Source organism: Calidris pugnax, unplaced genomic scaffold, assembly GCF_001431845.1.
Source record: "Calidris pugnax isolate Ruff unplaced genomic scaffold, ASM143184v1 scaffold31, whole genome shotgun sequence".
Taxonomy (NCBI): domain Eukaryota; kingdom Metazoa; phylum Chordata; class Aves; order Charadriiformes; family Scolopacidae; genus Calidris; species Calidris pugnax.
This window is the reverse complement of record NW_015090786.1, coordinates 6,265,634-6,293,497: the sequence shown is the minus strand read 5'-3', so window position 1 is coordinate 6,293,497 and position 27,864 is coordinate 6,265,634. Positions and strand designations below refer to the sequence as shown.

The window sequence follows — 27,864 nt, the reverse complement described above, 5'->3', positions numbered from 1 at the left end:
TCTGCAAACATGTCTGGAAAACCAGTTTGCATTGCTGATTTTGAAGAGTATGCTAAAAAGTTTCTCCCCAAGTCAGTGTATGATTATTACCGCTCTGGAGCAGATGACCAGGAAACGCTAGCAGATAATGTAGCAGCTTTTTCAAGGTAGGAGGATGATTTAAGGCTGGGGTGGGAGGTTGGGGGGTGTAAATTGTGCTTTATGAATATATATGGTGCGGTATTTCTCTGTGCGAACAAAACTCAATTTTTCTAACTCTCTCCCCTTTCACTCCTTTACCTAGGACTTTCTGTCAAAAAGCAGTCCCTAAAATCCATTAGCATCTTTTTAGCTTTACCTGCATTTTATTTCTTTTGTTAGTATAAATTTTATAAAGAGTCCTTCAGCTCCAATATCTAATCAGCTGATGAAACTGTAATTTCTACATGCTGGGATATAATGTGGGCAAGGGATTCTTGTGGCGGGGTTGTACCTTGTAGCTCCTTGAGTAAGTTTTGCCTTTTGCCTGTTCCTCCTAAACCAAAGTAGTTATGCAGCCTTCCCCGGTACGTGCTTGGGCCGCATTGCTGTACAGCCCCGCAAAAAGGAGCTGTGTACTCTAGCTTGAGTCAGCCATGAAAGCCAAGGCTCAGCCCTGGGTGGCCAAACCATGCTCAAGGGGTGTCTGGCAGAAGCTCAGCCCTCACTGGGAAATATCGTACATGATGGGAACTATTATAAACCAGTTTTGACTTAGGCTGGCCCCCTGAACCCTTGTCAAACCCTGAAATCGGGACACTCTGAAGTACAAGGTCGCCGTGATGTAAGTCAGCATTTGCTGTGGGATTTGGTGGAAGAGTGTCAGAACTTGCGTGGAGTCAGTTGGTTCCTCATCCCCTGGGTGGCTGCTGCTGCTCTCTCTGCCCCCAGAGCTCGGCTCAAGCGCTGCAGAGGGAAGGAGGCAGCTGGAGGCTGATGGCCTCAGCCTGGCTGAGCCGGGTCAAACTGCTTAAACAGCTCTTGGCTTCTCTGTCCTTCGGGGGCTGCGTTGGAGCAGACATTTAACCCCCCTGCACTTGTCTTTGCTAATCTCTAAAGGCTTTGTCTTAAATCCCTCTCAATCTAACAAACCAAAACAAGATTTTTCCAATTTGCCTTTAGTCTTTCTCCCTCTCCGCTTTGCTTTTCTGTTGTAGAGCAGCAACCCTACTTACTGCTCCAGTTGCCTTTCCATAGGCTACGAGCAATTCAGCTGGAAATCCCTTGCAGCTTTAGTAAGGCTCTGGTAAACTCAGCAGTAATTAATTTAATGGGATCTCAGTGGCCAGATCTCAGAGGCCAGATCTCAGAAATTGGGTCAGAACCCTAATTTTAGGGATACATATAGGAAAACTTTGTAGTGTCAGGAGAAGAAGAAAACTATCCTCCACCATGATCACTTATTCCAAACCTCTTAGTTTTATGTGGAATTCTCTGTCACTGATTGGAAATCCTCTTCTGCTTGTTGCTGCTCAAACACAGTCCAAAGGACTGCTCCAGCTCCAAGGAGTAAAGAGCAGCAGTAGGGGATGGAGTAGTGCTCACCTGTAGTTTGGTGGGGTTTTTTTGTAATGGATGCAGATGTTATGATGTTATTTGCCCTCATAAAACCAGAATGAGATGCTAAGGAAAGGACGCTCAAAGGAAGTGCTCAGATAAAGTTTAAGTGCTAAATAAATTGTAATAGTAGTGAGCTTCTTACTACTAACTGCTGGAGTTAATCATGATTAAACAGAAGTTGGATCTAATCTGCCCAGAGACAGGCTAACAAAAAGCTGGGTATATCTACTTGCTGTTTTGGTATTAGCAGAGCTAGATGGTGGTGGTGAGATAAGAGCAGCTCTGCTCTGAAGTTGTCTCTCACTGCAGGGGCAGATTCCTCTGATAAGAAGACCACCTCACATCAGGTTGGTCATCTGTGGGGTTCAGGCTCATTTTCTCCTTCCTGGCATCTTCTATCATCTCTTCAATAAGAGCATTCAGTTTTTGGTGTTCAAACTGCAGAGCTTGCAGGCAGCCTGGTACTGAAGGAGATGTTACTTAGCAGTGCCTTGAACAGCCTGAGACATTAAAAAAACGTAAAAGAAATTTGCCAGGCCTTGGTATGGTTAAAAGGCCCTCAGTGCTGTGTTCCTGCTCTTCAGCCGTGAAGGTACGAAGTGGATGAAGCTGTGTTTTCTGTCTTTTCTCCCCCTTCCTTTGTATATTGGTCTTGAAGAAAAGAAGATCTAATTTCCACAGTAGTTTTAGGCCATTTAAACATCTTCCAAAAAAGGCAGTTAATAAAATCTAAAAGACCTGACAAATGGAATTTACTCTATTAAATCATCAAACAAAAAAGAACTTGTTGACAGCCAAAGAGATGGGTCACAGTGCAGAAATACTGAAGTCAAAGCTTTGCTTGTTACCTTTCCATTGCCCTACATCTGTGTCTCTTTCTGAGCGTCCACTAAAGCACAGAACAGTGGGGTGATGTGCTGACAGTCACCCAGCAGCTCAGCGGGAGAGCTGGGGTCAGAGCCTGAAGCCCAGCTCCCCTGCTGAGATGTGCCCTCCACTCCTTTCTGGTCACTGCAGTGCTAGCACAGGTCTTCTTGCAAGGAAGGGCAGTCACAGTTGCTGTCATCTGCTAGGGCTTACCACCTTTACCTGTATGAAGTGGAAAGGATGCAGGGTTGGAGCGTGGATACAGTGATTTACAGCTTCATGGACAGATGTGCTCTTTTATCTGTCTGTAACGAGAGGGAGATGATATTCAAGGTGGCCAGAGTTAAAAATAGCCTTTAGGTAGCACTGAAAAAACTAAGTTGAATAATTCTAACATTTCTAGTGCCTTCCTGTACCTGTCTGTTTGCAAGCTGAAATATTTCCATTAAGCAGCGTGTACTTGCTGCCTGACCTTACTGTCTGCAGAAGTGACCCCCTTGAATGGGCCCTTGAAGCTTTGTGGAGGCACTTTGAGCACAGGGCTCGATCTCGACAGCTATGGTGGGTCCCACTTGGTGCTGCTGAGGGACAACGAGCAGTGGTGGATTCCTATTTTCTTGGCACATGGGATACTGCTATTAACAGTCCATTAGATGACGTTTGCAATGGCTCCCAGGAAACATATCTAGAAAAGGTAGAAACCTGGTATGAAGACTTCACAGTATTTTGGTGTGTAAGACCTGTTTGACACAAGGAACTTTTAAAATCTTCCTTTTTTTTTTCTTTTTTTTTCTTTTTTTTTCTTTTTTTTTTCTTCTTTTTTTTTTCTTTTTTTTTCCTTTTTTTTCCTTTTTTTCTTCCTTTTTTTCCTTTTTTTTCCTTTTTTTTCCTTTTTTTTCCTTTTTTTTCCTTTTTTTTTTCCTTTTTTTTTTCCTTTTTTTTTTCCTTTTTTTTTTTCCTTTTTTTTTTCTTTGAAGCTGTTGGGAGGACAGCCTAATTATTAAGGACACAGGACTGCTTTTCACTCTGACTCTCAGACAGTTCTTGTGTGTCTCTGAGCACGTTACTGTTCTTTTTCTCCCTGTTCCTGAGTGCAGCTTGTGGGTAAATATAAAGTAAAATGGACTTTACACCCCCGAGCCACAAAGATCACAAAGGCAGGTGACTCTGAAAGAAATGAGTACGTTCAGCTTCACTTCCCACAGCCAGAGAATTCCCATTGGTGTCTGCTGTCCAAAGCTTAGCCATGTGCTGTTTCAGGACACAGGATTCAGCCTGATTAAAAACCTTCATAGTTTATTTAAATATTTACAGATGTGTATACATGTTTATGTTTAAATGGAAAAGGAGAAAGAATGAAACAGAACCAGAGGCAGGAATTGTTAGCCCATACCCTTGTGGTGCAAGATTGTTAGGGTGAGGGAGACTGCCAGGACAGATTGCATCTGGAGAAAAATCAGTGTTGGGCTTCTCTGTAAACTCTTTATTTTTTTGGCAACCAAATGGTTGCATTTATGGAGAAATAGATAGATTATTATTTAGGACTGACCTACGAAGTGAATGATACTTTCCATACTGTGTTCCTGCTAAGGCCAAATAATTATTTTTCACTCCTAGTTTTCAAATGACTTGGAGATGGGACTGGTGTGAGACATTAAGGACAGAGAAGATGATTTGGGATGTCAGGGCATATGTTACTCCCTATGGCATCTGACTGTGTTCACCTTGCATTTGCTCTGCATCTTGAAACGCCGTGTGTCTTTCCAGCACTGTGCAATTTCCTGATCAAATTCACTTGCAAGCTGTCAAGGAACCAAGGGGCCTGAATGGAGAATAGATTTTATGACAAGGTCATAGAATGATAGAATTGCCTAGCTTGGAAGGGATCTTTCAGGTCATCTAGTCCAACCATGAACCCAACACTGACAAAAATAATCACTAAATCATATCTCTAAACACTATGTCTACCCATCTTTTAAATACCTCCAGGGATGGTGACTCCACCACTTCCCTTCACAGCCTGTTCCAATGCTTGATAACCCTTTCAGTGTAAAAATTTTTCCTAATATCCAACCTGAACCTGCCCTGGTGCAGCTTGAGGCAGTTTCCTCTTGTCCTGTTGCCTGTGACTCGGGAGAAGAGTCTGACCCCCATCTCTGTACACTCTCCTTTCAGGCAGTTGTAGAGAGTAATGAGGTCTCATTGGTTAAGATGTTAAAGAGAACAGGCCCAAATACTGAGCCACTTTTGACTGACCACCAACTCTATTTAGCTCCATTCAATATCACTCTCTGGGGCTGGGCCTCCAGCCGCTTTTTTACCCAGTGCAGAGTGCTCCCATCCAAGCCACGAGCAGCCAGTTTCTCCAGGAGAATGCTGTGGGAAATGGTATCAATGTCAGCAACCTCGTGTGAGCTGCTGGCTCTCACAGGCTGAGCTCTCCTGGTCTTTTCCCAGCTCTGAAAAGCCCCTTTTTTCCTGTGAAGCCCCGCTCCCTTGCAGAGGTACCCGCATGGAAACTGTCCCTCAATGAGTGGGTCAGGACGCCCTCAGCTTGATGGCATTCAAGAAATCAATCTGAAAACTCCCCTTTTGGCATGTAATGAAGGAGGAGGTGTATGTGTAGGAACACGTTTCTGCTAATCTGCTGTGACACATTCTGCCACTGACCTCCCCGGCAGCCTCTGCAGAAGATGTTTTGTTGTCGTGTACGAGGAGCAGCAGCTGCTTTTTCTTAGTGACAGCATCGATTTGTATTTTTCTGCAGCTGTATTGTTGCCTTGTAGCTAGGTATGAAGGGTGCTGAAGTGACTGGGGCACATAAATAATTTAAATATTGGTTAAAAAAGCAAGGCTGAGAGCGTGATTGGGTTCAAACAAGCATCTGAAATTGTAGGAAGGAGAAAAGGAACGGAATGCTTGCAATAATAAGTGGATTATGTTTCTGTGATGTCTTTCACCTTGGATTCGCAGAGTGCTGTGAAAGGAGTCGCCGTGTGGATGGGAAGACACCCTGGGAGAGAAAATCAGTATTCCTCAGGCAGTAGCAGCTGCTGCTACGCCCTGCACAGCACTGGCACCTGCCCCCTAGGGTGGGACGTGGAGCTGGAAGGGAGATTAAGGCAACAAAGTGGGTTGGAGTTGGGATGCCTGAAAGGTGTGTCCTTGCCCCCAAGTGCATCGCTTGTGATGCAGCACAGAGGGATTATTTAGCATGGACTTGGAAGGGAAACAAGAAGAGCTGCTTCAAAATGTGTTGCAGTTTGAAAAATTCAGCATTTTTTCACAGCTGAAAAGGAGTGGGGAAAGTAGTGAGTGCTTCCCTCCTACCAAACAGCAAGATAATTTACATTCTGAAACTTTTGAACATAGAAGGAACAGGAAGAAAAAAACCTGCATTAATCCCCCCTCCTTTCCTTTCATCCTTCTTTCCAAGCAGCATTTAGCTGAAGATGCCTGGATTGGGAGCGCTCACTGCCTGCCCTCCTGCGGCATCTCCCCGCTTCCAGCTGGGAAGAAAGATGCACTCACTTGCAATTCCTGATTGCAGCATGTGAGCTTGGACTTGGCTGGAAAATAAATGTGGGTGGTGAGGAGAAGATCAATTAAAAAAAATACAAAGTTTTTACAAAATAGCCATGAAATCTTTTCACTCAAAGATATGGAGGAAGCCGGTGGTGTGTGGCAGCCTAATGAATGCATGGTCTGATCAGAGGGAAATCTGCTCTTGAGTTTTGCTTGCTGTTGTTAAGGGCATTTCGCTCTGGCTTGTCCAGAAACACCTCCCTTCAAGTGTCGGGCAAACTCACAGCTGGAATCACCCATGTTTCCAAAGATCAGGTTTTATTTAAAGAATAATAGGGTAGTGATCCCTTTTGGTATTTTTCATAGGGACCCAGTAAATACTCAGTTATGAGCATTGACTTGATGTTGGTCTAGAGGATGTGACCTGATAAGGTGTGAGGAAAAGAAAAGCCACAGAAGACACTGGAAGAGACATTTACATTTAAAGTCTGGGGCTAATGAGCCCGAGGACCCCAAGAAGCTCACAGACACAGTAATTTGGTGGTACATAAAGGTGAGTGGAAAGGAGGCTGATTATCACTGCTTGAAACAGCATCCTTTTTCTTGCATACACTGTTGGGAGGATTTTTGTTCTTTCTGATTCTTTTCTCAGCTAGTAACACTACAGAAATGTTGGTAGTTAGGGACTGACCCTCCCATGTATCCTTTGAGATGGCAGGGGTTTGCACCAGGTGAAAATCTGATAGATGTGGGACAGCAGAGAAACTAGTAGGCTGGGGAAGAGGGAGATAACTTCACATCCTTATGCTTTTGAGTTTGACCATAAAAATGAGTGAGGTTATTAGAGTATTTTTGTTTTCTTTATATTTGCTGGGAAAAGATGTCTCAGAGCTGGGAGAAAACCTTTGGAATGAGGATTAGGAAGAAAGGGGGAGAAAAAAGTCTTGTTTTCTTTGTCCCACCCTCAGCCCATCCTCCCCTGAAAAATAACAAACCAATACAATAGCCTGAAAACAAGTCTGAGGAGAGATACTTGCAGTGTGTGTCTTGGCATTGAAAAATACAGCTGACTCCCACAACTACATCTCTCTATCCAAGCATCATAACCATCTTTCTCCTCCCTGGGGAGTGCTTCCTGGAGAGCTGGCCCAGCCCCGTGCTCTAGGGCTTCAGAAATGTGGGTCTCATCCTGGCTCTGTCCCAGGTTTCTTATGAAGATGTTTCTTGATCATTCTATAAAAAAAGAGATTTTATTTTTTTTTTTTTCCCTTCTCACTTGTCAGCTTAATGTGCAAGCTCAGGCTGACCACTAATTGCTGTTGGAGCTTAGTCTAAGGGTAACAGTGGCTCTGATTGTTATCTCTTTGCTAATAATCATAGTATCAGGCTTTCTAGTGCTGAGCAGTGCTAGAGCTTAAGCTTGTAATTACTTTCTGTAATTAAGATTCAATATCCATCATCACAAAGTGCAGAGTTCTTTCTGAGGGAGGGATGCCTTAGCCAGAGATTAATGCACACCCCAGCCCCGCTTTTGGGAGCTGTTGGTGTGGCTCAGCACACATCTGTGTGGAGAGGCAGCCCCTACCATTGCACACCCTCTTGTGGCTGCGCTGCAACATGCCCTGGACGGTAAGAAAAAGCCCAATTTTACAGGTATTCTCAGGAACATGACCCTATTAAGGATAGTTTGGATACTGTGATGTTATCTAGTTGACTTCATCGTAAGAGGGATCGTCATACTGTTGTGCTGTTGTTGTAGGGGGGGAAACAAAGATAAATTTCTCTGTGTGCAAGCATGTGATGTCTAGCCTGACTGCAATATATCATGATTTCAGATTTAGCATGTTTAATTTGTTGTGTTTTGGAGCCAGCTTCCATTTGTACCCGAGCTGAAGACTCCACTGGAGAATAAAGCCCAGCTCTGGGCTGATATGGTTTCTGGCAGACACACTGAAGGCAAAAGAAGGTCAGGAATGGTGGAGCAGATGCTGGACCACATCATTCAAGGACTAGATCATAATTTGCCCTCTTGGGAAAGTAGTTGTGCTAGTTGGTCTTTTCCTGCACCAAATTCCAGTGGCTGCGTTCGGTGTTTTCCTGGGAATCTGTGGTCCCTGCGATACAATGGGCTGTTCCTGGGGCTGTGGCTGCAGTCCCTGGGACTACGTGTTGCACAGCAGCTGGTGACTGCTGGTGATGGGACCTCTCTGAGCCAAGCGACTCAGTTTCTGTGCCAGCAGAGATGGGGTGCAGTGGATTTCCACCTTCCCTGAGCTGAGGAAAGCCAGGGCATCCACCCTGCCCACCCACTTTCCTGAGAGACCCAAGCATGTTGGTCAGGCTAGTTTTATCCCCTTTGGCTCCCTAGTCCCTAGGAGAAATAACCAAGTAGGGGCTGATGACTTCTCCTGTTCCTACACATCCTCTGTCATCCAGTTCCGCCCCGATACATTTTTGGGAGGCTGAAACTCACCGTGAACCTTATTATTTTGCAGCTCCTGTCTTTTCTTTCAAAAGACACCAGCCAAAAATGTTCAAAGGCTCTTTGCCTCTTTCACCATCTGTGGCCTCTGGTCCCTCCTCGCCTGCTGGCTTTGTGCATTTCGTGGGTCCTGCTGCAGGTCTGGGTCATGCAATGAGGTTCTCCAGTCCCCCTTTCAACATGTTTCTCCTGACAGCAGGAAAATATGCTCTTCCCCCTTAGGGACTGTAAATAAGCCCGATGATACAGGCTTTTTATTCTCTTTATTTGTCTCTGTGTCAGATGGAAGCTGTACCCCCGGGTGCTCAGGGACGTGTCAGTGATGGACCTGTCAACTTCAGTCTTGGGGCAGGGAATCAGCATGCCAGTCTGTGTTGGAGCGACCGCTATGCAGCGCATGGCTCACGCGGACGGAGAGACGGCTACTGCTAAAGGTAAAGTGAGCAAAGGCCTCCCCCTGCAGTGAGTTAGAGAGGAACTGAGTAATTCTGTGCCTGCTGGTTGTGAAGCCCTGCTTGGTTTCTTGCTGCAGATGCTGTGGCCAGGACGGGTTTGAGTTGATGCTCAGAGTAATTGCATTTATTTTTGTTTTTTTTTTTTAACCGTTTTCCTTTGCCTATTATGTGTGTGGGTTCTCCCTTGCCATGAAACAGGGATAAGAAATGCAGGATGTAAAAGGGGAATCATTTGTAACAAACACAAAATTGAAAATTACATCTATCTATACATTCTATAAATATAACTATATATATATATTGTCATGGCAACGTTCTTCCTGTTATAGAACCATTTCTAGAAATTCTGGAGATTTTCCCGTCTGGGAACAATACTCACTTTGAAGAGAGCTCTTTGAGAGCATCCTGGGGAGCCAGCGAGATAAGGGCCCCACTGGGCTAGATGCTGCACAAAGATGTTGCCAGCGTGGAGGCTGCAGCCTAAAAGGAATGCAAGAAATGAGACGTTAGCCAGAATTCAGATGTGAAATGGTTTCTTACTTCTTTAACCCGAGCTACAGGATGACACAAAATCTGAGAAAAGAGGTCACACGGTGTGCCTGTTGCATATAAACAGCCTTGTGCTGTGTTTCAGTGTTCTAGCACTAAATGAAAAAGGATACAAAACCTAAATAGATGATATTTTAAAAAAAAAAAAAGTCCTATGCATGACTGAGCTATTAATCTAACAGCATTTCTGTGACGAATGCAGCAAATGCTAGTGTGAAATGCGTCTAATTAACTGCCCTGCAGTGAGAGCTGGCCTGGAGTCTCATTAAAAAGCTGCATCGCTACGACGTGCCCTGTGCTGGGCTGCAGCACAGCTCCAGCAGCAATCTCTGTAAAAGCAGCTTTCTCCACTTTTATAGAATGTTTGGGGATACGCTTTTCTCAGTAGGAAGCCAAAGATGTGATGCCTTTTGTATGTGCCGGCGTGTTCCACACGATGGAGCTCCAATACCTTGGATTGGTTTGTGAGGCAGCATCCAGTGGGATGCCTCAGTGCCCTCCTCGCCTCTGGCAGCTCTAGTGGATTATTTCTGGCCCAGGTTACGCTGGGAGGAAACTCTGAAGCATTATATTGGTAAGTGCAAACGTATTAATGCAATGTTAAGAAACACACCAAATTCAGGATGTTCCTTAACAAAAATTCCTGCCAGTGCTATGGCCCGGCATCTTTTAAGGCATAAATCTCTAATGGCATGTTGAGTTGAGTGGTACAATAAGGCTGATTACCAGGGCTGAGTTACGGTTGTGGTAGATAGCTTTCATGTTGGAATTTCCTGACTTTTGTGCACTTACGTTTTCAAAATTTAACGCATGATTATTGCATTTAATGTTCTTAGGTTTTCAAGCTAGGAGAGCTTGGTGTACTGGCCATGGTTTGAACGTGCGGTCAAATAAACACATGCATGGGAGCTGGTAAATTTTTCTTTGCTTTCAAAGGAGAGCATGATTAAAATCACACCCTCTGTATTGCATTAGTGTTTCTTGTAGAAAAAAACACAGCTTCAGTTTTGTGCTGTGTTAGAGGTGGAGTGTGGCATTCAGTGCTGAGCTTTTTGTTTGACCTTATAAGATGATAGGGATTAGCTGTAAAGTGCATGTTTGGTTTAAAGGTTCCCTTATACTTGGGGCATTTGGCATCGGAGCATTTGGCATCAGGGCTTTTGCTACATCCAGCTTCTTTTAAATTCCGCACTATCTCTGAAATATAAGAGAGCAGATTGTTGGTTGCTTTAAATCGGCTTTTGCTTCAGCTGCACCGGTTTACACAAACTAAGAAAGTCTGATCCATGGTTCTGTGGCCTTTGCAGAGCCTGGTGTGCTTCATGAGCTTGACTTTTGGCTTGGGTGCAGAGGAAGCGATGTATGTGGTTGTGTCGCTGCTGTTGTGACAGCCCTTAAAAAGCATGGGGTGGTCTGAATCCTGTCCCGTCCCAGCCAGGGAAGCAGGTGGTGTGTGCCCCAAATCGTGTTGGGGGGGAAGCTGCCCAAAAGAGCACAAGGACATGTCACGGTGTGCCCTCCACAACCCTGCGCTCTGGGGCTTGTCACGGTTTTGGGAGCTGCTGCTCCTCAAGGGATGGATGCTCTCCTGCAGCGACTAAGCTGGCGGAGAGGAATGTGCATCTTACCCAAGAGAGGGCAAAGTCTGGCAGCTTGCCTTAAAGACACCTTCATTGACAATTCTGTTTCATTAGTAAAGGGTCTTATTGGGGAAAACCATTCAGCTGTGATTTTAAAAACTGCTGGTGACAGGCAAACCAACACAATGTAAGTTATTCCAAAGGTTAACTAATTCCACTCCGAGCGGTATGAACTGTAATTGTGGTCAAACCTGGCACAGCTTCAAATCCAGTTGTTGCGTTTTGTTATAAAAGGAAAAAACCAGATATTGTCCATGTAGGCTGTAATAAGGTGGTCTTCAGTTTTCTTTGATGTGTCTAAATGGACCTGGAGTCCTTCCTTCTAGAGAATGCTCTCTCGTCCTTAAAACAATTTCATGGACCTTGGCAGTTGTTTCAGTTTTTCCAGGTCTTTCTTTAAGTATATTCCCTAACATTTCAGTTGTAGTTCATCAGTCTCTGTGGCAATTTTCCAAATAATGGATTTTCTGTTCAGTAGAAACTGAAAAATTGGGAGGAAAATTGTTTTGAATTAACTGAAATGTTAAATTTGATCCAAACCACAATGTTTTATTTCATTTTCCTACTACCTAATGCTTCTAGCTATAGTACTGTTTTGAAACAAAAGTGTTAGCTCAGAAGAAAACATTTCCATTTTGAAAATACCAACACATGACATTTTGACTTAGGTGATTTTTTTTTTTTCTTGTCCTTCCCACTCCAACTTCAACCTCTTCAACTAAAACTATTTGCCAAACTTGATGAATAATCTTAGCCATCATTAAAGAGCAAAAGGCTATTCTCAACATGCTCTTCAACAGAATTTTTTCTGATTCTACATGATGGTTTTTTTTACTTGTTCATGAGCAGACTCACAATTCCTCCATACAAAGACTTCATCCTGACTTCAAGCTGTGCTTGCAAACCAATGTGATCCCTGTATCATGTCCCTGAAAGTGCCATAGTATTCATGCTCCTGTAAATAGAATTCACCTTCATGTGCACTGAAACAAAATCTTGGGCACCAGCCAGCTGCTGAGCAAGAAATAGCAATTTTTTTGAAACCTCAATTGATTGTAAACGGATATGTAGCATTATTTTATTGAGATTTCTGTTTATATTGCTGCTAATTACACAATGTTCTCTGACTGAGTACCTTATATTCTCGTGTTCTAGCTCAGAAGTGGTATTGCAACACCTGACTTCTCTCAGACTTGCTGAAAACCAGGCTGAACAGCCTAACTGTTTTCTTGGCCAGATCTTTTGACAACTTTGAATGCTGGTTGCTCAGATCTGATGATTTTGTGTTTACGCTCTGCAATTGCTCTCAAACAACTTTCTGAGTTACTGCTGACGCAAGAAGGGTTTCACCATCACCTGTGATGTGACTGCACCATTTCCTTTGCCAATTAGAGAATAGGAATATTGACTGAAAAGCTTCTTCCGCCACCTCTCCTGCCCCATTTTAGTTGAGTTACTGGCAACTCTGTCATTTCCACTAGAGAGGGAGCAACACGTTTGTTCCACCAGCTCTTAACAGGCTTCTCCAGTGCCTTTTGTTTTCTTGGATGCTGCTTGAGCATCTGAATTCACGTTCCTTGTGCTCATCGGACATCCCTGTGACTCTGAAGGAGGGATTTTGCAATTGTTACTTTTTGTGCTCAGCCAGTAAGAATAGTAGGACTTTCTACCCATCTTTCACCTATTTCCTATTTGGTGTTGTGAAAAAAAAAAAATAAATAAATTAATGTTGAGGTATGAGTACTCGAGAGTCCTTGAGAGGACAATATTCATGTGGGACAACATGGCCTGGACTGACCTGGCCCTGACTCCCCACAGAGACCAGCACGGCCAGGGGACTTTCTGGTGCAAGTGTGCACAGGCAGTCTGACACGACAGCCCTCCTAGACCAGCTAGATGCATCTTAGCACGTGTATTTTTCCCTGCTGCCTCCAGCCTTCCTGCACAGCTGACAAAATGCGTTGTGTCAACAAAACGGTCGTAGGCACAACTCGCACGCAGTGTTTTCTGAGGGGTAAGTGAGGTAAGGCTGGGCAGGGGATTTCTCAGCCAAGTGTGTTTCGTCAAGAGAGTAATGTTAAGTACTTTAAACAACTCTGTTTCTTAGGAGATGTAGCTCCAAGAACGTAGCTACTTCTCTTGAGAAATACCACCGTGACAAAAGGACATCGTGTTGATCCTCTAATGTCCTCTGGCCCCTAACTTTGGGTAGATTCAGGGAAGAATGACCGCAGTGGGGCAGTTTGGCTGCCATGCTTCGGAGATGCCCCTAAAAGGGAAATGATGGGAATTTGCACCGCAAGAGAAAAATAGCAAGTTCCCATTCCCATACAAGGTAATCCTGACAAAATACGCAAGCTTTAACTGGGCTCTTATCCAGGGTCCTCTCCTGAAGTATGTTGCCTCTGAGTTGCCTGTTGGGACAAAATCCATACCCTTTCCAAACCACTTAATGAAGTGATGTCCCATCAGAGGGGGGAAGGAGACTCTGAAAGTTCAGGTTGAAAAAAGGGCTAAAAATTATTATTGGTCTATTCTCCTGTGGACTTCCCAAGTGGGTCCTACTTCATGGTCTGCCTTGATTTTTGTCATGTGGAATGCTTCATGTGAGTTCCCCAAGAGAAGAAAGCCCCATTTTATCATGGTGTTTATTCCCTGGTGAGAAGATACATCCTTGCTTGTGGCTCCCCTGGGCTAAGTAGAGGCAGGTAGCAGTGGGGCTGAGGAACTTGTGTCTGTTCAAGGTGGCTGTGGAGCAAAGGCTGTGAAGCTCCCCTTTCCCAAGCACCCCACCATATCCCAATTCTAGCTGCGTTTGGCCCTGAAACAAAGTGGAGTACAAATAACTCAAAGCTCCTGAGTGTGGCTAAGGCCGTGCTCTCTGCGCTGCCATTGACCTTGCTGGGAGCCTGCGGTGTGTGCAAAGGTAAACGTATGCTTTGGGCAGTGCTTGGGATTAAAAGAAGACCTGGAGGGGGGTGAAAGCCTAAAAGCAATCCAAAAAGGCATGAGGAAAGGCTGGTTTACAAAAATCTGATGTTTAAACTCTGGCAAATGTCACATATTGCTGCAAGAGCGTCCCGTGGGAATATGGATCTAGTAGTACTGATTTGTAATGATAGAGGTATTTGCAGTGCCCCGAAATTGAAGTGTAAAATATAGTTGTTGGAGGAAATGAATTGCTTCTGTTTTCTTCAACTGCAGCTAAATATGCAAAAACCAGAATTATATTTTTAGCAAAAGCCTGATTCAAGGTGGAAAAAAAAAACAAAACAAAACTTGGCAACACTTCAGGACTATGTATCATATGTTTTTGAAAGTCTAGAAAATTGTCAAAATAAGCTTTAAAATTTTCAAAATGAAGCACAGATCAACCCAAACTTGAACTTAGAATCTCTAAAACTTTGAAAACAATTTTGTGTGTGTGAACTTTGAATTTGACCATGCAGATCTAAAATACATGTGTTAAGCTGGTGCTTTACCAGAGAATTGTTATCTTTGCAGGACAGACAAGAGGAATTTTGTGAAAATGCCATAACCCCGTTTAGGATAGTTGAACTCTGATTGAACCAAACTGCTTAAATCTGATCCTAAATAAGATGAAACCATTATTTTCTCTATTGCTACATATGCAGTTAAGTTGAAAGGATATTGCGGTATTTTGTGTTTTAAATCTTCTATTCACCAAATATATTTTCATGGTGTGGTGTCTATGTTAATTTTTGCTTTTGCAACTGTTCTTGTGTCCGAAGGGCTGTAGAGGTAGAATTGAGAATAAAAGTAAGAATGGAAACAAATGGATACCTAAAGGCAGATTGAACCATAACATTTACATTTTTCCCTTATCTGATCTGAGGGTTTTGCAACTGCTGGGTTAGCAACTGCGCCCTCTCATTCATGAACTCGTATTTGACAGAGCACCAGGAATGCAGATCCCTTGTTTCTTAGCATCACTTGATAGAGTTGACTTGGCAAATCACTTATTAGGGGATTTGTGATAACCCACCACAGCTGATCTTAACAGGACTTCAGGCATTTATTATGCATGGGTTCTTCAGAAGAAACTAACTTCTAGGTACTTAATCTGTGAGAGGGTACTATTTTCAGCAGTTTTAAGGGAAACAGCGACATGGCTACAACGTAGAGAGTTTGGGGTCATTGCTACTGTATTTCCAATGAATGTAAACTGCCTGGTGGCCCTGGAAAGGCGTAACCAATTTGTTTGAATAAGCTGTTCATAAGTTTCCACTCTGAGACTTATAATCCTGATTTAATAAAATGTTGTCATAAAGACCACTTTTTAATTCCTCGATGGGCTGGAGATGACGTTTTGAAACAGAGGTGCAGTTACATTAAAAATATGCATACTGCGGTAGACCAAGAAAAATAAGGCTTTATATGATATTTTTAAGTTTCACAGTGTGTTTGCCTTTATATTACATTAAGTGACAGATTACTCAAAAAAGAATAAATGATAGACTTATAAAAATATAATTGCATGAGGTTAGCTGGTTTATAGTGTAGCCCGGGTTGGAAGTCACCCTGGGAAGGTAGCCAGCACAAAGCTTCTGGCTGCTTGGCCCTATCTGGGACTGCTCTATGACATTTAACCTCAGGGATGTCCACATCTCTGGAGTGATTTCACTCCACAGCTTTTTGAAAGTAAAGGAGGAGAAGCCAAAACACAGTGGGCATGAGAACCCATCCTTTTGGCCTCAGTGAAGTCTTTGGAGACCACTTGTCTGTTGGACCGGTTCATCTTGAAAAAAAAAAAATAAATAAATTAATGTTGAGGTATGAGTACTCGAGAGTCCTTGAGAGGACAATATTCATGTGGGACAACATGGCCTGGACTGACCTGGCCCTGACTCCCCACAGAGACCAGCACGGCCAGGGGACTTTCTGGTGCAAGTGTGCACAGGCAGTCTGACACGACAGCCCTCCTAGACCAGCTAGATGCATCTTAGCACGTGTATTTTTCCCTGCTGCCTCCAGCCTTCCTGCACAGCTGACAAAATGCGTTGTGTCAACAAAACGGTCGTAGGCACAACTCGCACGCAGTGTTTTCTGAGGGGTAAGTGAGGTAAGGCTGGGCAGGGGATTTCTCAGCCAAGTGTGTTTCGTCAAGAGAGTAATGTTAAGTACTTTAAACAACTCTGTTTCTTAGGAGATGTAGCTCCAAGAACGTAGCTACTTCTCTTGAGAAATACCACCGTGACAAAAGGACATCGTGTTGATCCTCTAATGTCCTCTGGCCCCTAACTTTGGGTAGATTCAGGGAAGAATGACCGCAGTGGGGCAGTTTGGCTGCCATGCTTCGGAGATGCCCCTAAAAGGGAAATGATGGGAATTTGCACCGCAAGAGAAAAATAGCAAGTTCCCATTCCCATACAAGGTAATCCTGACAAAATACGCAAGCTTTAACTGGGCTCTTATCCAGGGTCCTCTCCTGAAGTATGTTGCCTCTGAGTTGCCTGTTGGGACAAAATCCATACCCTTTCCAAACCACTTAATGAAGTGATGTCCCATCAGAGGGGGGAAGGAGACTCTGAAAGTTCAGGTTGAAAAAAGGGCTAAAAATTATTATTGGTCTATTCTCCTGTGGACTTCCCAAGTGGGTCCTACTTCATGGTCTGCCTTGATTTTTGTCATGTGGAATGCTTCATGTGAGTTCCCCAAGAGAAGAAAGCCCCATTTTATCATGGTGTTTATTCCCTGGTGAGAAGATACATCCTTGCTTGTGGCTCCCCTGGGCTAAGTAGAGGCAGGTAGCAGTGGGGCTGAGGAACTTGTGTCTGTTCAAGGTGGCTGTGGAGCAAAGGCTGTGAAGCTCCCCTTTCCCAAGCACCCCACCATATCCCAATTCTAGCTGCGTTTGGCCCTGAAACAAAGTGGAGTACAAATAACTCAAAGCTCCTGAGTGTGGCTAAGGCCGTGCTCTCTGCGCTGCCATTGACCTTGCTGGGAGCCTGCGGTGTGTGCAAAGGTAAACGTATGCTTTGGGCAGTGCTTGGGATTAAAAGAAGACCTGGAGGGGGGTGAAAGCCTAAAAGCAATCCAAAAAGGCATGAGGAAAGGCTGGTTTACAAAAATCTGATGTTTAAACTCTGGCAAATGTCACATATTGCTGCAAGAGCGTCCCGTGGGAATATGGATCTAGTAGTACTGATTTGTAATGATAGAGGTATTTGCAGTGCCCCGAAATTGAAGTGTAAAATATAGTTGTTGGAGGAAATGAATTGCTTCTGTTTTCTTCAACTGCAGCTAAATATGCAAAAACCAGAATTATATTTTTAGCAAAAGCCTGATTCAAGGTGGAAAAAAAAAACAAAACAAAACTTGGCAACACTTCAGGACTATGTATCATATGTTTTTGAAAGTCTAGAAAATTGTCAAAATAAGCTTTAAAATTTTCAAAATGAAGCACAGATCAACCCAAACTTGAACTTAGAATCTCTAAAACTTTGAAAACAATTTTGTGTGTGTGAACTTTGAATTTGACCATGCAGATCTAAAATACATGTGTTAAGCTGGTGCTTTACCAGAGAATTGTTATCTTTGCAGGACAGACAAGAGGAATTTTGTGAAAATGCCATAACCCCGTTTAGGATAGTTGAACTCTGATTGAACCAAACTGCTTAAATCTGATCCTAAATAAGATGAAACCATTATTTTCTCTATTGCTACATATGCAGTTAAGTTGAAAGGATATTGCGGTATTTTGTGTTTTAAATCTTCTATTCACCAAATATATTTTCATGGTGTGGTGTCTATGTTAATTTTTGCTTTTGCAACTGTTCTTGTGTCCGAAGGGCTGTAGAGGTAGAATTGAGAATAAAAGTAAGAATGGAAACAAATGGATACCTAAAGGCAGATTGAACCATAACATTTACATTTTTCCCTTATCTGATCTGAGGGTTTTGCAACTGCTGGGTTAGCAACTGCGCCCTCTCATTCATGAACTCGTATTTGACAGAGCACCAGGAATGCAGATCCCTTGTTTCTTAGCATCACTTGATAGAGTTGACTTGGCAAATCACTTATTAGGGGATTTGTGATAACCCACCACAGCTGATCTTAACAGGACTTCAGGCATTTATTATGCATGGGTTCTTCAGAAGAAACTAACTTCTAGGTACTTAATCTGTGAGAGGGTACTATTTTCAGCAGTTTTAAGGGAAACAGCGACATGGCTACAACGTAGAGAGTTTGGGGTCATTGCTACTGTATTTCCAATGAATGTAAACTGCCTGGTGGCCCTGGAAAGGCGTAACCAATTTGTTTGAATAAGCTGTTCATAAGTTTCCACTCTGAGACTTATAATCCTGATTTAATAAAATGTTGTCATAAAGACCACTTTTTAATTCCTCGATGGGCTGGAGATGACGTTTTGAAACAGAGGTGCAGTTACATTAAAAATATGCATACTGCGGTAGACCAAGAAAAATAAGGCTTTATATGATATTTTTAAGTTTCACAGTGTGTTTGCCTTTATATTACATTAAGTGACAGATTACTCAAAAAAGAATAAATGATAGACTTATAAAAATATAATTGCATGAGGTTAGCTGGTTTATAGTGTAGCCCGGGTTGGAAGTCACCCTGGGAAGGTAGCCAGCACAAAGCTTCTGGCTGCTTGGCCCTATCTGGGACTGCTCTATGACATTTAACCTCAGGGATGTCCACATCTCTGGAGTGATTTCACTCCACAGCTTTTTGAAAGTAAAGGAGGAGAAGCCAAAACACAGTGGGCATGAGAACCCATCCTTTTGGCCTCAGTGAAGTCTTTGGAGACCACTTGTCTGTTGGACCGGTTCATCTTTGAGAGCAGCACTGAGGAGAAGGACTTGTGGGTGTTAGTTGATGAGAAGCTCAACATGAGCCAACAATGTAAGCTCATAGCCCTGAAAGCCAACCGCATCCTGGGCTGCATCTAAAGCAAGCAGGGTGAGGGAGGTGATTCTGCTCTGCCTGTTGGAGCGGGTCCAGAGGAGGGCCATGAAAATGATCAGAGGGCTGAAGCCAGAGTTCCAACAGCAGCCCACCACTGTTAGGAACTGTTAACTACTAATTAGCATTCCCTGGAAGGCTGAAAATGCCTTGAGGCTGACAAAAGGCAGTGTGAAATTACACGCACCAACACACTGATGAGCCAAGCGCTCCTGTTTAGAGCACCCTCTGTGTTTTGGACAATCCTGAATATAACTCTGTGTTTTTCCAGCCTGCCATGCCATGGGGACAGGGATGATGCTGAGCTCCTGGGCTACCTCTTCCATAGAAGAGGTGGCTGAAGCTGCTCCAGCTGGACTTCACTGGCTGCAGCTTTATGTGTACAAGGACCGGGAGGTTACCAAATCCCTCGTGAAGCGTGCGGAGAGAGCAGGCTACAAAGGAATTTTCGTGACAGTGGACACCCCGTTCCTCGGCAGGCGCATCGACGACGTGCGCAACAAATTCCAGCTTCCTCCCCACCTCAGGTAGGTGCCCGCTGGTGGGATGTGGGATGGGCACACGGCAGCACCACGGTCACCATGAGGTGCTGTGGGGAAAATTTGTATCTGGCACAAAAGCAATTTCTTCTAGGTGCCACATGACATGCTGGGCAATAACACCGGGGAACTGAGAACATCTTGTGCTGTGCTTGGGCTGTCATCTGCTTTGGGTCAAAACTAAGCTTGCTGTTTGCAGACTGTAAAAGACACTTCATGCCAGGTGACGTGAGGCTGCAAAATGATGAAGTTAGAGTGATGGGATGCTTCTTTGTACATCTGTCAGTACATTCTTGGACGTTTTCAAAACTCGGCTGGACACAGTACTGTGTAACCTGCTCTGACTTTGAACTTGGATCCAGCTGCAGAGTTGGCTGTGCTCTGAATGGGCACCAAAAGTCCCTTCCAACCGATGCTATGGTCCCTTCTAACTTATGTTATCCTCTGACACTGCACTGGGTTGAGGGCTGTATTGCTACCAACCACAGAGCACCTTGCAATCAACTTCAATTCTTCATTTAGTCAAATACAGAACCATGTGGGGATTAGCTTTTCTAAATTCTCCATGAGGACAATTTTCACCCTCACATGTATTTTCTATATCTCAGAAGAATTTGTGGCCTCATGATTGACTTCGGCTCTAATTCCAGTTCCTCTCTACTGCAGGGTCTACGCAGGGTTTAATTTTAACAGTTATCCAGAGTTATCCAGTGGTGTTGTAAGGGCACTAATCTCACTAACCTTTTGTAAATATAAATTGGTAGACTGGAGAGACCAGCCCAAAAAACAGACGCAGTAGATCTGGCAGAGTGTTAGCAATGCAGTTAGTGGATGGGATATCCAGGACTTGGGTTTGCAAAACGGAGCTAAAAGTCTTGTGAGAGTCTTGCAAGTAGGTCTTGGTAGTGACCACAGTCTGCCACAGCATATATTAAGATTACAGTATTTGCTCTTATTCAGAGCCCACAGATGAACACAAAAATGGAAAGAAAATAAAATAAAGGATAGCTGAATGTATTTAGAAGCAGATTAGTTTTGATTTGAGTTCTGGGCAAAAGCTAGTTTGGAATATTATCAACGGATACGAAGTGTTCTTCTTATGTCACCTAGGGCTGTTATGCTATGCGGTGTACAAACTATGTAACTTGTACATAAAATATAATATCACATCCTGAGGTCTGTTGTCTTTTTCATAATATTCAAATTTAAGGAAAGCACCAGAAAGCTAAAAATTCTGGTCAAATCTAACATAAAAATATGCCCCATATAGTAATCCTGCTATAGATCTGTGAATGGTAAAACATTAATGATATACACACTGTCATTTTACCTTAAAAAAAAAAAATAAACCATTTAAATAGTTTTTTTGGGGGGCAGTATCATTTTAAGGCCTGGGGCTAAAGAGTTTTTTTGAATGCGAGTCAAATAACCCAAAAATATTTGAGGAAAGCAATAGAGCGTATCTCGAACACTTTGACCCCACCTGACTGAACCGTAACAAGGTTTTGTTTGAGTGAACCATGTGAAATATTATGAAGCTGGTGTAATCTTTAAAGGTTCAAATTAATGGCTTCAGATTTCAGAACGACCCTTGGACAGTGTTTTGTTGCAGAGTCGGTGGTGAAACTCCCCTAGTGCAGGGCTCTGCTCAGTTATGGGATAACTTTTTCTTGGCTTCAGTTTTTCAACAAAGTTTCAAAGCAACAACAAGGTGCCATTGTGCTCGGAAACCTATGTAAGGCAACATTCATTCAAGTGTTGATCTGTATTTCGCAGGCCAAGAAAAACAACAGTTATTTATATAATCTTATCCATGGTTCTGTTTTTCTCCGGGTACCCCACCCTCCACAAACCAACAGCTGAAAAGCTGGATCTTGCTGAGAGCCCGCTCCTTTCTCATTTTCTTCTGGGCCTGGAACTGAACGGAAAGCCATGTGAAATGCTACTTGTTGCAGGCATGAAATCAGCAGTGAAACTAGCCAGTTTCCATACAGAAATACTGTGCGTTTCCCAAAACGTGGAATACGAGTATAAAATAGTGGGATGTGGAAAGAGACAGGATTTCCAGAGAATGGAGCCACCAGCCTCATGTGGGACGAGGGTGTCCCTGGTGGTGCTGCTGCCGCTGATGGCGGTTTAATGCTTGTGTGCTCTCAGGGGCTGCTTCAGCTTTCTAATACAAGCACAACCTGAATTTCCATATTTGCCCTCATTTCCCTTTCTGCTTTGTCTAGTAAGGCTGTCAGTTCTTCCGTGCAGGGGCTGTTGTTTATTATTCAGTTTTTAGAACTGGTGAGATTGATTTGGTGCCAATGAGCAGATAATAGCTAATGTTTTCATACTACATTTTCCCTCCCTACGTTTTACCAGAAAACAAACAAAAAAGACACAAGGTGAACTGGGTGGATGCTGGTCTCGTTGGACAGATGAAAATTCTCAATTCAGGCTGAATGCAAAGCTTCATTCAGACATATCTAACTCATGGAGCTTAATAAAATTTCCCTTCCTCCTCCTTCTCTCCTACCTATCCAGCCCCCTATTCCCTCCAGTAGCCGAATTCCCTGGATTTGGAAAAAAACCCACCCCAAAAACTAAACCAAAAGTTGCTGTGTGAAAGCTTAAGAGGGTTTTTTGGTGTTAAGTAGAGGTGCACCTCTTGACTTCAGTGGGCCTGGGGTTATGTCAAGCAGGACCGATGTTCTCACATCCAGCCTGTACCGCTCTCAGGTCTTAATGTCCCACAGCCTCTGGTTCATTTATCCCCCAGTGCTCCTGGCAGATACTGATGTTCCTATTTTATGGAGGGAAACTATGGCTTAATAAGGACTCTGATCTGACATGCTGAGAGAGGCTTTTGCACTCCTGCTCTGCAGTACAGCAAAGATTTAACACAGATGTATCGAATGCTGACATTAGGGACTTATTTGTGCCTACAATTAATCTTTTTCGGACTATTTGTCTATGTCTTTTGTTATTCTAGATTAAAAAACTTTTCAAGCAGCGACCTGGCTTTCTCCTCAGGGAAAGACTTTGGAGAAAATAGTGGACTGGCTGTGTACGTAGCTGAGGCGATTGATGCAAGCGTCAATTGGGAGGACATCAAATGGCTTCGAGGGCTGACCTCGCTGCCCATCGTCGCGAAAGGAATTCTCAGGGGTGTGTAGATCCCCCGCTTCCCACGGGGCAGGCAAGGCATCCCTTCTCATGGAGGTACCAGGGAAGGATAAAGTGCTTGTACTGAGGAAGTTTCTACAGAATTGCATTACTTTTTAATGACAAGCATCTGCTTTGCTGATATGGCGGGGTGCACGTTCATAGTTCTGGGCTGTGCCAAAACAGAGAAAAAAACAATCAAAGGGGAAAAAAAAAACTTCTCTTCCTCATGTGTGGTTAGGAGCCCAGCAATCAAGATACTCACAGAACGAGCTGCTTAAATAAGTACTTGGAGCTGTCAGATTGTTTGTGTGTCTGTGCCACAGGGTGTTTACCTTGATGCTCAGTTGGAAGGGACCAGAGCTGCTGGTCACTAGTTGATTGGGTGGCATTGCATCAGTTCTGTCTGAAATCAGAGGCGACCAGGAAGACTGAACTTGCTCTGTTCGTTGTGCCTGTAAGCTCTAACTCTGATGTGAGTTGTATACTAGGTAAAGGAAAGCTGGATTTTCATTCTGTAAAAAGCACTGAACACAGTGAAGTGGTTTAATTAAGTACGGATTATTACTGTAATCATGTCAATCCTTTTGGCTTGGAGAAAATAATTTGGCAAAATAATTTCTTAGTGATGAGTTATGGGACATAGTAGAGAAAGGAAAGGCTAGTAACTGAAGTGGCAAAACATTCTGCTCCAACATTTCAAATGATTTTTCTGATCTTTTTGCTTAAAGATAAAACTGTTTTCTGTGTTGAGATGGGGCTCTGGCAGGATGAAGCCCAAAGGTGTCTTTGCATTAACTGGCAACGTTTTTTTAGTGATGCCAAAATTTCCCTCATCACCACGTCAATAAAGTCCCATTTATGGAAAGGCATATCTTGTTTGTTTTTTCTAGCTGACGATGCTAAAGAAGCTGTCAAGATTGGGGTAAATGGTATCCTGGTGTCAAATCATGGAGCACGACAGCTTGATGGGGTCCCTGCAACTGTAAGTACTGGTGCTAATATGCAGCAGTAGCCTCTGGTTCTCTCTACCTCTTGCCTTCTTGTTTGCTTTCTCAGAACACATGGCAGCTGGAGGAAAAACCTGTAAATATGTTTGTTATATGCCCTAACCCATGAGCAGTCATCTCTGTCCACCTCTCTGTCACATCATGCTCTGGGTTAGACACAGCCTCCCCTTGGTCAGATCAAACAAAAAAACCACAGGAGTCTTCACATGTGGCTGTTTCTTCAAGCTACCTGGGCTTGTCCTTGGCTGCAGCAGCCTGCATGGAAATCCAGAAGAGCAATTTCAGATAGGATATTATTGTCAGTTAATTTATTAGAAATTAGAAAGTCTTTAAGATTTTTTTCCAGTCTCTCTTATTTCTCCTTTCTCATCCTCTTTTGAAAACCCCCTGTTGCCTTTTACAGTTCACTGAAGGTTGTATTAGAGTTGGTTTTCCCCTTTAATATTCTTCAGAGATTTCTGAAAAATTACAGAGTTTACAGAACAGCTAAAGGCAGAATGAAACTCTCCTTTCAAACATTTTCACCTTTGGAAAAGATACAGAGTGGTTAAACATTTTTTTCCTTTTTCCTTTTTCCTTTTCCTTGTCGTGCTACTCCATGCCTTTTCCAAAGGTGAAAAGGGATTTGAGAAATTTTCAACTGGCAAAAAAGAAAGAAGCAAAGGAAAATGAAAAAGTATGTGTTCAGGCTGCAGGAAAACCCCCAAAATTCCAGTCGTCACTCATGTTGTGTGGGAAAACTGCACAAGAGAAAAGAGAATGAAAGGGAGGAGAATCAAAGCCCAGTTGGGGCTGTTTCAATAATCCTAATGTGTCCTTGATGAAAAACCTCCTGTTTTCCATGATTATTTTCTGAAGGGAGAAGGAGACACCGTTTTCACTGTAGAGTGTTTTGCACGTGAAGTCCTATCTGCTCAGCTGTGCCACTGGTATGTCCCCCGTCCCCTGGAGCACTTCTGCTCTCTGCATGTCTCCTCAGGGGCAGCTGAGGATTTCCCCAGACAATTTCCTTCATGTGCTGATTTTTAGAAGTCTTCACATGGACCCGTTGATCTCCTGGCACCGTTGGCTGGTTCTTCACCAGACAAAGCCCTGCATCAGGGAGCCAAATGCCCACACAAATGGTTTTCTAAATGGTTAATGAAGTTGAGGCATTGTCCTCTGAGATGCTCTTGCCTGACTATCTCCGCGTACTCATTGTGCAAATTAATTTTTTGCCAACTGCAGTAGAACAGAAATTAAACTTGCAGACTATTTCTGATGAGTTATAGAAGGCAGCACTATTAAAGCTGATGTGTTCACTGGGTTTCACTGTACAGAGAATGTATTTCACAATGCAGTTTTCATAACATAAATATCTGTTATCAGATCATGCTAAATGTTTCTGTTTTAGAAACATAATAATTTGCTTTAATATCATGGGTTTTCAGGACGTGAGCTAAACCCAAGCTGGTTAATATTTCTAGTGTCCAGTTACACATTGAGGAAATCTATGTTTTAATTATGGTTTGCATCATACTTTAGTTATTATAGCACTTTAGTGTTGGTACAGTTTGTCAGGATGTAGAAAGCAGTCTCTGTGTATGGAAAAAGATCCAAAATATGTTTGGCAAGAGAGCAAAACCAAAGGGAGAGGAAAAAAATCACAGCCAAACTTCAAGAAAATTTTAATCCAAATCTCAAAACAAACTGCACTTTCAAGTTCCACACACCACACCCCCGCCCATGTCCTAGTCTTTTTTTTTATCCATTAGAAAGGAAATGAATTATATCTGTATTTGAAAGACATGAATTTGTGTGCCTTTTGTCTTACTACCACGCACTGGTTTCAGTCTCCTTAGTACTTAGTTTCCAATTTTTTGTTTTTCCTGATTTTCATGATCAGTAACTATTTAGATATTATAGGAATGGTTGCTTGAGGCTTGAATTCAGGAGGCTTATCTCTTCATTGGGACCTCCTGCATGGTGTGGACGTGTTATTTAACTCCCTGTTTACCTACTTGTAACTTTGGAAGGGTAAAAATCCTTTCTCCTCTTATCTTTATCACTAGTGTAGGGGTTAAGTAGATCTTGGAAGTAACATACATGTGCGTTAAAGGAAAGCATTTCCCAACCTGCTCACAACTCAGAGGAAAGCTAATATTTTTTTTTTTTATATGAAGAAGTTTACAATGTAAACTTCCTGTAATTGAGGCTCACTTTCAGAAGGAAAAATACAGTTGTCAAACTTCTTCAGCCACCTGTATGTTCCTCAGGGCACATCCTTCTCTTACTGCATGTCTATAGGTACAATGCCTGCCTTTGGGCTCCTTGAATCCAGTGATTCAATTTCATCCCCAAACTAGTGAACACTGGAAGTTTGGAGGGTAAGATCAAGGAGAAAAGCCTCTTCTGTGCTTGCTGTTTCTTACATTCTTCCAAAGTATCTGATACTGGCTTGTGTTGGACACATGTAATGGGATCAGATGGCCGTTTTGTGTGACCCTGCTGATTCTCCTTCTATTTATGTGACTCTCCAAATAAATTTGACCTCTGTATATATCTGCTAACGTGCGAAGTCACTGCTGGTTTTCAATACAAAGCTGTGTTATTTGTGCATACAGTTAGGCATGCAAATGTTCATTTAGCAGCTTTAAAGCTTGGATCCTTACATAAGAAATCATTCAAAAAATAAATAGGGTTGCAGAAGCAGACATGCTGTATTCCTGTTTTCACTCTTTTAGATTGATGTCTTGCCTGAAATCGTTGAGGCTGTGGAGGGGAAGGTGGAGGTGTTCCTAGATGGTGGAGTAAGAAAAGGTACAGACATCCTCAAAGCACTAGCTCTTGGTGCCAAAGCCGTATTCATCGGAAGACCTCTCATCTGGGGCTTGGTTTATCAGGTAAGTTAGAAAAAGCTCAATTTTCTGTTTTTAGATACATAGACTTGCTGTTTAGGCTTAATGTGTGTGTGTGTGCGCGCGCGCACGTGTGGGATGGTGTCTGTGTGCATCCAGACCCTCTAATCTAAAAGTTGCTACAAGTACTGAAGAGACATGGTTGCGCATAAAACTTTGTTGTCACACGTATATGTCTGTATCTACGCATGAGAGCTATATGTACACGTAACAGTACACATTTTTTCTTACTCTCCAAGGGTGAAGAAGGAGCAAAAGAAGTTCTCCAGATGCTGAAAGAAGAGTTTCGCCTAGCAATGGCACTGACAGGTGACATCAGTGTTTCCTCTCGGAAATAACCACCTCTGTCTCGCATTTCCTCAGAGATTTCATTTGCCCTGGGCAAGAGATGCTGTAGTAATCTACAGAAGGGAGATGAAAATGTTTGCAATATAAACAGATTAGGCTGTGGAGAGATGGAAAAGGGCTTGTCTTTATCCCTGTCTTACAGATGATGAACTGAGTAGATAAACTAAAAAGAAGTAAAAATGTTTTTCACAAGGAGAGCAATAAATCCATAGAAAAGTAGTGGCAAATCGTTGGTCGCTAGGGGGTGGATTTAATCTGACAGAATGTAGATTTCTACGGGATAGACAAAGAAAAGGCTTAGAGTGGGATAGAAAAGCAGGGCTTTCAACTGGTATGTAACTTCTCTTCCAGGATGCCGGAGAGTAGAAGAAATTGGCAGGACACTGATACGAAGACATCAAGTATTTTCCAAGATTTAGGTCTGAAGACTATTGCCTCATGCGTTGTCCATTGTACAGAAAGTGTGCTACCAGACAAAAAGCAGCCACATTCACGCTTTGGGCCTCATCCTGCAATCCTGACTGAGAAGGGGTGGTCTGTAGGAGATCACTTGTTGAAGACAGTACTTGAAGCAAATTTTACAGGTGTTTCTGTATTCTCCTGGGCTCTTACGGAAAGCTGCTCTACTGGGAGATGTGATTAAAGATGGGCCTTTATAGAAGACCAGCATAGAAACTTTGGGGTGTTTTGCAACAAACGCTAATATTAATTTACATGCCTGGAAGTAACTGTTAAAATGAAACCATAAACAGAAATGTTTTGATAGCAAACAGCAATTAAAATGCAGAAATTTAAAATGTGAAAGATACTTCTTGCTCACTGTTTAGAGAAGCTACACTGTAGATTGTAGAGATTAAATCTTGCTTTCTAA

At 43.0% G+C, this 27,864-nt stretch overlaps 1 protein-coding gene across 1 annotated transcript; it reads left to right on the top strand.

Moving 5' to 3' along the window:
- HAO1 (hydroxyacid oxidase (glycolate oxidase) 1) lies at positions 1 to 27,864 on the top strand. The gene is made up of 8 exons (XM_014966342.1): positions 1 to 146; positions 8,735 to 8,886; positions 19,318 to 19,573; positions 22,566 to 22,741; positions 23,632 to 23,723; positions 26,472 to 26,630; positions 26,885 to 26,954; positions 27,345 to 27,864. The coding sequence occupies exons 1-8, from the start codon at positions 10 to 12 to the stop codon at positions 27,410 to 27,412; spliced, it is 1,110 nt and encodes a 369-aa protein (XP_014821828.1). The 5' UTR covers positions 1 to 9; the 3' UTR covers positions 27,413 to 27,864.